The sequence below is a fragment of the Leucoraja erinacea genome, chromosome 20 (assembly GCF_028641065.1).
Source record: "Leucoraja erinacea ecotype New England chromosome 20, Leri_hhj_1, whole genome shotgun sequence".
Lineage (NCBI taxonomy): Eukaryota > Metazoa > Chordata > Chondrichthyes > Rajiformes > Rajidae > Leucoraja > Leucoraja erinaceus.
This window is the reverse complement of record NC_073396.1, coordinates 30,736,846-30,745,305: the sequence shown is the minus strand read 5'-3', so window position 1 is coordinate 30,745,305 and position 8,460 is coordinate 30,736,846. Positions and strand designations below refer to the sequence as shown.

Genomic DNA, 8,460 nt, shown 5'->3' with positions numbered 1-8,460 from the left:
GCTATGGATCCATAAAAATAGCCAATTTCTGCAATATTGATCTTATTGTGAAATACCATAAGCGGTATAAAAAAAATGCACGACTGGATCATGTGCAGATGAGCTTTAAGCTTTAAAGCAAGAAAAAGGTAAATCAATTCACAAACATTTCACAGTTTGTATAGACATGTTCATTATAGAATTCAGGTTTATCTGCAGCCATTTGTCCAAAATTTTGACAGAAGGCTTGCAAGTGATAACTATCAAATTAACTAGCGTTTCTCCGAAGGTTTAAACCCTCCAGATTTGTATGAATAATCTTGTTGCCAATCCTACCATAAAAGACTTAAAATGTAATTCAGCTGTGGAGTGCATTTCCAAGTAGTTTTAAGATGACTGTAGCACAAGTTTATTTTTGTGAAACCGTAGTACTAGATATGCACCGTTTTTTTATCACAGACACAGGTCACTCAGCATTGCAAAGCAATCGTTTAATAACATAAGTAAACAACCTTCAATGCAAAGTGGAAACACAATCGTTCGTGCAAGAAAACTATTCAGGAATCATTACATCACACTTAAATAAATTATCTCTAAAAATATTGTTATAACAGAAATATGATGCAAAAGGCTATTAATGATTGTTAGCCTATATTTTAATGTGACTTGAAATCAAGTTCTTATATTTCTAAATTATCAACTAAAAGAATGACTTCAAAGAGTCATTACAATTCAAAGTGTTGCTATTCACAAACTCTAATGCCCGCATGATGTACAGTTGTCTCATGACCACCAACATGCTGCCAAAATATGTTTAGCTTGAACTAAATCTGGTACAGCATTTCAAAAGATAAACTATGCCATTAGCCACTTTCTTTTCAGATACAAATGAAAGTCCCAAATTGACCACAGCAATTAACGGTATTTATGCCGCTAAATTATTAGGCTGGTTTGACCAACATCGTCCACGTAAACGGAGGTAACCGCATTACCACATTGGAGGTAAACATACGTTTTCACGTGGCTTGCTTTTCTGTACATTTCTCTCAAGAATTTCCAAGTTTGATAACTGACAGAAGTCTGAACGTTGGGTTGCAGTTTAGTACCAAAAACATGGTGGTGGTACTTTTCGCAAGAATAAAGTTATCACAAAGACTTCTTTCTCACTAAATGAGAGAGTGGACTCTCACTTCAGAGCATGCAAGCTGGTGTTTGCATTAGGCAAAAGTTATTGTTTGAAGGTAAGTGATGTTTCTGTACATTGAATTATGAGCAGCAATCTAAACCACTGTAATACACCTGCAACTCAGCATAATTGCCAACATTGAGGCATGTGCATGCAATTTAGATGTATTTTATACTTAGAATACTGTTTTTCCAAATTAGTATCCACTCGGATGCATAGGGCTCAATTCCAAACATATCTGGCTGCTTTCCATACATATTTTAAAAGCAGCTTAAATGGAGTCTGACCTACCCTTAGGTTTATTAGATTGATCTGGTCACGTTGAATACTTGACCATCATGCTTTGGTGTAGCCAAAAGTGATCACATGCCTTTCAGTAAAGTGACCAATATTACATTCCATACCTACTTTATGGAACAAAAGACTGTGGCAACATAAAAGCAATTAAAAGTAGCTGGTATCATACACAATTTGCATTCACAAGTAGCATCCACATCAACTCAAAGACCCACAGTTATGAACCAAAAACACTGATTTGTTTGCATGCCTTTTACTGATAAATCAGTTTCTGGGCAAAAGAAAGGTTCTTTCAAACCTGGAAAGGTAAATAAATATGAGATTCTAAAAAAAACCCCTATAACTTTAGGTTGAGTAGGACCATGCATGGAAAATAGTTAAGATATCAAAAATGATAAACAGTTTACGCAAACCTCTTCTACATACATGGTCATTTTAGTAGTCTAAACTTTCTTACTGGGTCCCTAAATATTTGAGACCAAGGAAACTAAACAGCGAGGTCAACCTGATCACAAAAATCACTACCCAGAGGGCAGCCACTTGCAAGGCAGCAAAACATTTTTTTCCCCATTGGAAAACTTTTTCAAATCACAAAAATATCAGGTTTTTTTTAAATGCACCCAACAAATACAAAATTATTGCATGCAAAACAACTGCTGGTAACAATTGGACCAACAGTCTAGTTCAAAAGCTGTGCAATCTTTCTTCCAATTACATTGCGTTTTTTACCTACTTGAGCAAATCACATGGGAAACTTTAAGCAAGGCACAAGTAAAAGTTTCATCTTGTACCAAATATTTTAAAATATACACATCACTGAGATTACCAGGATCATTATCCATGGCAGTATCTCCACAGTACAGGCCTGAAGCTGCTTAAGTATTCCACTTCTCTCCAGTACTCCTGATATTCATTCTTTAGTTTTGTACATTTGCTCTTCGTTACTTTGTGAACAATAGCATTGATGGCAACATGCAGTACCAGCAATGGAGTCTGTATCACCAATTACAATCAGGAGGCACTTAACCAAACCAATAAAAACAATTGTTAAGGATTAACATCAGTTTGGACCTTTATCGATAACCCATTATTCTACGAGTCAACCTTTCATACCATCTTAACAAAATTATACAAAGAAAAGCAGCAGATGGTTGGCACACATTCACTTTAATCTCGAGAGGTGCCAGGTCAGTGCATTTATGAGATTTGGCTAGGTATAGGTCATTTGATCCTCAAATCACCAGAGGAAAATATATACAATGGCCAGTATGGAAAAGTAAACCATGTACTGATAATGGAAAATATGAAAATAAAAAAGTGGCCCCAAATGTTTAAGAAACAATTAAAAGATTGTCACGGTCTCTGATTGCAGGCCAGATACACTGCAGACATATCATTTTCAGACTGATCCAAGGTCTTTGCTTTCTTAAAAACCTAAAAGAGTAAAAAGTAACAGTTAAATGTTTGATTTTAATGAACACTGAAAAAAGTAGTTCCAAAACACATTTGAAATATTGCTAAAAGACCACGAGGAATTTAAAAGAAAACTGCTGCACTACTTTCAAACGTTGTATTAATCAGCTACACAGGTAAATAAACATATCACCTAGACACAAATATAAATTAATTCCTAATTCCATTGAGATGCAGAAAATATAAAATTCAAGCTCTCTTTCGAAGACCATCGAGGCAAGTGTTTATTGTGGGTTGAAGTATTGAGATACACGGCCTGATTAAATCAACCTAATTATTAATGCATTCACTTTGGACAATTATGCCACTGTTCAACAAAATAATGTTGCATTCTCACAACACCAGCATTCTCAGTTGTTTGCATATGGTCTGAGAGATAAAAATCCGTACAAAGATCTAGATTGAATCCATATTAACCAAACTGATCACAAAATATTATAACCATATAACAATTACAGCACGGAAACAGGCCATCTCGGCCCTTCTAGTATGTGCCGAACACTTACTCTCACCTAGTCCCATCTACCTGAACTCAACCATAACCCTCCATTCCTTTCCCGTCCATATATCTATCCAATTTATTTTTAAATGATAAAATTGAACCTGCCTCCACCACTTCCACTGGAAGCTCATTCCACACAGCTACCAATCTCTGAGTAAAGAAGTTCCCCCTCATGTTACCCCTAAACTTTTGTACCTTAATTCTCAATTCAGGGCATAAAGTGTTCAGAACTTACTTCATTCGCCGCAGCAGCCACAGGAGTTGAATGATTGACCGAATCACCCATAGCGATGGCCAGCCTAAGGTCCTTTTGTATGTGTTTCAACAAGAAGTCAGGCTTGAAGCTTCCCTGTAAAATACCTGATAATGAGAGAATCACTAGTGGGTACAGTTAATTATTTTGGAGGTCAATCATTGTTACCTGCAATAATCGGCAGAATGCCGCTGCAATGGGTGTAGGAAGATCAATGATGGCATTCAAAGTTAAAAACATGACATTTTGGAATTAATAAAATAATTTTACATATAAATTTACAGAACATCAGAGTAAAAAATAACAGTGGGATAAGCTCACATGGGCAATTCTTAGCTTCTACTGAATTCTTATGACCAGCCACATAATGGATGTGAAATGGATGTTTCCAGTCATGGGAGAGTCTAGGACCAGAGGACACCGCCTCCCGCATAAAAGGATGTACCTTCAGAACAGAGATGGGGAGGAATTTCTTCAGTCAGGGTGTGGTGAATCTGTGGATCTCACTGCCACAGAGAGCAGTGGAGGGTATTTTTAAAGCGGAGATTGATAAGTTGTTGATTAAGTAAGATGTCAAAGGTTACTGGGAGAAGGCAGGAGAATGGGGTTGAGAGGGAAAAATAGATCAGCAATGACAGAATGGCAGAGCAGACTCAATGAACTGAATGGCCTAATTCTACTCCTATATCTTATGAACTTTAACCATTTCCATCCACCATATAATATATTCCAATTGCATTCCATGGCCAGGAATAGTAACTTTGTCAAACCAAAATAAAGTATAAGGTCATCTTCAAGTTCACAAGCAGTGCAAGTAATTCTTTGCAGGTTAGCGCAAAAGAACCACCGTGCACACGAGTTGCTTCGTACAACCTTGAGTTAATTTTGTTTCAAAAGTTTACAGCTGTTATCAAGTTTATACAAGGGGTTATCTGTCCAATAGCTTCACAGATTAAGCACTCCGTCACCTACGGATGGGTTATAGATGTTGAACATAGAAAAATGAGTTGTCCTTATTACAGCTATTGCTCAATTTACAAAGAGGATGCATTTGTAGAAAATGCTGTAAGCACCATAATTGTATAAATTGTAATTGCTGGGTTCACATAATGTCAATGATATTTCAGACAAAAAGCCCTTTAACCAATATTCCTGAAAAATTTCAAAAGTTAGTTACTTTGGCACTTCTGGTCCAAAAAAGCACACGCTAAGGGTCCCTGACTGAGGATGTAAAGCAATACATCTTGCGATTGGCTGACTATTTTAGCCAATGTAAAGCCTTCTGCGACAGAAGCCATGAAACTGCCCAGGATCATATTGACAATCAGCATCATCTTCGAGGCATTGCCCACCTCTCCTGAAAAAGACAAAGAAACTCATTTAGACTAGTCATCCATGTATTCCACATTCAGCATAACACAAAAGGAAAATAAGAAAGTAAATTTCGGAATGGAGTTAAATATATAATTTTTACTTTAAATGCCAACTATCGTTATCTTGTGCATGGTGAAAAGCCTTCATGTTATGATGATTGAACATGTAACATTATTGATTAACATTTCTTTTGGAGCAAATATTGTGGGTAGTTTCCTGCCCAGACTCGTACTGGCTGGTTCAACACATGCACACGATAAACAAAAATCCAAATCTGAAGACCAGGTTCATCAATGCTTTAAATACATTTTTTTAATTCAGTAACTGAGACTCCAACTAATATTTGGTTGCAAAACAAATGATTAAATCTGATGGAATGTGATTTGGCTTCCTATCAAATGTATTTTAAATACTACATCGTTTAATTTATCAGTAACCTTGCCCCTTCACCAGAATAAATGAAAAAATTCTGATAAGCAATTCAAAACTATATTTTTTTAAAGGAGAAATATTGGAGGATTCTATAAGCACAGACCTACCCAAATAGAAAGACTTCTTCCCCATGGCCTGAAAACAGCTGCTACAATCATCAAACAAAGCCTTATCTCCAGCTGCAAGGATCACCAGCATTCCATTTTCCGATAGCTGCCGATTCCCTGAGACTGGTGCTTCGAGATAGCGCCCCCCTCTGGAAGTGATCACCTATGCAATAGAGTAATCATTACAGATCAGTCCTGTCTACTGTGCCATCTTGTCGCCTAGAAAAGTACCCTAGGTAAGACCCACCAACCTGAGATCTTAATGAAGCACCAGACACAGCACTGGAATCAGAGATAGACACAAAATGCTGGAGTAACTCTGCGGGACAGGCAGCATCTCTGGAGAAGAGGAATGGGTGACATTTTGGGTCGAGACCCTTCTTCAGACTGATCTACTGGAATCAGAGAATGCGGTTGCAGCACTAAATGCCCGTTACCTACTCTGAAAATTTGGCCAGCAAACCAAAACCACCCACTTGAGGTCTTTAATGCTATATCCAGTGAGTATTTTGAAACCAGAGTGTAATTTAATTCCTGGTATGAAAAGCCTCCAACTTACCAACAAAAAATGTGATAAAATATGAATGCACATTCTCCTTATTTAGTTAAAGAATACTCAAGGAGAAATTAAAGTGCTGGCTGAAACACTTTGCATTCATCAATTCTGTCAAATTGCCCCATCCACTTTCTGGGAAGGGCTATAGACAATAATTAAGAATAGGAATAATCACAGCTGAGTTTGCCTCTACACACATGCAGAAATAAATCTTGTTGTTCCATGTCTTGTTTCTAAATCTTAGCTCAGCAAATTCAGACATACCAAGATCAACTCTCAAATATTCAAATGAAACCACATAGCATCACAGCAAATGAGTTTTCAAAGTCACTTTATCTACTTTTTACATAAATATTTTACGTCAAGTACTGGGTTAACAAAATAGAGCAAACTAACAGAAAGCAACAAAAACAAACTGGAAGCTGAGTGAAAAGAACACGTCTTTGCTGAAAAACTAGGAAAAGATTCACAAGCAAATAAAGAACAGAGAACAAAAGTTAGATTACACTAATGGATTAAACGGTAGGAGGTACAATTCTGGCAAGAGACTAAAACTAATATAAGGAAACTGCTGTGTTCTACTTTACTGAATGAGATTAACTTCTACTGGAATTCAGAGCTTGACATTTGATTTAAACAACCCACAATGTAGATTTGAGGCTGATGTTGCATCTGATTCTTGAGATACCGTTGTGCATCTGATTCTTGAGATACCGTTGTGCAACCAGAAGGCCAAATAAATTCCAGAAGCTCCATTAAATTACAGACATTCAAATTCAGAACAGAAGTAGGATATTTAGTCCCTCGGGTTTGGTCCACTATTAAATAAGATCATGGTGGATTTGATTATACCCGTATTGCCAGGTGAGTTTTCATCCCCTTATAAAGAATGTGTCTACACCTGCCTGAGAAATATTCAAAGACTGCATCCCTCTTAGAGGAAGAGATTGCCAAAGATTTATACTACTTTATGATTTATACTTTAATCAGGCCATCTCCCCCTGCTCTAAATTCCAACAGATACTTATTTAAACTTTCCTTAAGGCAAATCATTAATCTCAACTACCAGAGCTTACTAGACCGAATTGTTTTCCACATATCTACATTCATCCATAAATAAGGAGGCTATTGTAATATTCTGTACTTCAGATGTGGTCTTGCCATGCCCTAGATAACAAACACAGCTTCTTATTTGTGTTTATTGCTAGCATAATTGTTAGATTTTCTCATTAGTTGCTGTGCCTTTGTGACTCATGCACAAACAACGAGCTTCCAATAAAAAATGGGCCATTTAGCATGTTTTCCTCTTTCCTCCACAGACCAGATCTTTACCTACCTGCTTACCTTCTTACTTAAATCTTTATATTATCCCAAACTTACTAATCATATCTTTGATGTTTTCATCCAAATCCATTATCATAAAACAGTATAAAGTCAAGGCCCAAGCAGTCACTTATTGAATCATTCCAATCAGAAAATTATGCCCTCTCTCAATGTCTTGTCCACCAGTGAATCTTCTATCCCGCACTCGCAGCTTTTATTTTCTGCAGTGATTCTTGATCCTTCACCTCATCAAATGTTTTCTGGAAATCTCATAGAATATCCAACAATTTCTCCCTTTTTTATTTTTGCAGGACTTTTGTTTTGAAGAACTCTTACACCTAATGGATGCAAGCCAGGCCTATTAAACCAGTCAACACAAAAAACTGTCATTCACTAATCTACATCCCCCATTATAACGTCTAACTATAATGACAGCTAGGTTTCCTAATTACTGTACTTTTGTGCAATTACCTTGTAATTATCTTAGTTCCCCATTACAATATGTACAGTAAAAACAAATAACATTTTACCCAAGACAGATGTTATGCTACTATCCTGCAATTTCTTGCTTTTTGTTTCCCTCCCCTTTTGAATGAAAGGAATTATGTTCTCTATTTTACATCTAGAGACAGTCCCCAAATCTCAGGAATTCTCTGGTGATTGAGATCATCCCTCCCTTCCCGAGTTCATCACACAATACTTAACCTAGAGCTATAGCAGGGATGTTACTCATTTCCTCAACAATGAAGACTGACCCAAATTACCTGTTTAGTCCCATTTTTTCCCCATTATTAATTCCATAGACCCATTTTCTACACAACCAATAGCTTTTCCATTAATTTTAACTATCTTTAGAAACTCAGTGTATTTACATACAGCCAGTTGTTTCCTCACTCTAATTTCCCTTGCTTAGTAGGTTCCATGCTGGCTATCATTTTCCATCCAAATTTCTGACCTGCCAATCATCTTTGACAAAAA

The 8,460-nt window shown here is 36.7% G+C and overlaps 1 protein-coding gene across 2 annotated transcripts in view; it reads right to left on the bottom strand.

Annotated features, from left to right (window-relative positions):
* Positions 1–435: 435 nt before the first annotated feature.
* glyr1 (glyoxylate reductase 1 homolog (Arabidopsis)) overlaps positions 436–8,460 on the bottom strand; it is a 39,282-nt gene continuing 31,257 nt past the window's right edge. For both annotated transcript variants that reach the window (XM_055651774.1, XM_055651775.1), the window contains 4 exons: positions 5,604–5,766; positions 4,868–5,047; positions 3,673–3,797; positions 436–2,896 (listed from right to left, as the gene is read on the bottom strand). In XM_055651774.1, coding sequence (XP_055507749.1) covers positions 2,816–2,896; positions 3,673–3,797; positions 4,868–5,047; positions 5,604–5,766 — 549 coding nt within the window. In that variant the 3' untranslated portion in view covers positions 436–2,815. The remainder of the gene's footprint in view (positions 2,897–3,672; positions 3,798–4,867; positions 5,048–5,603; positions 5,767–8,460) is intronic.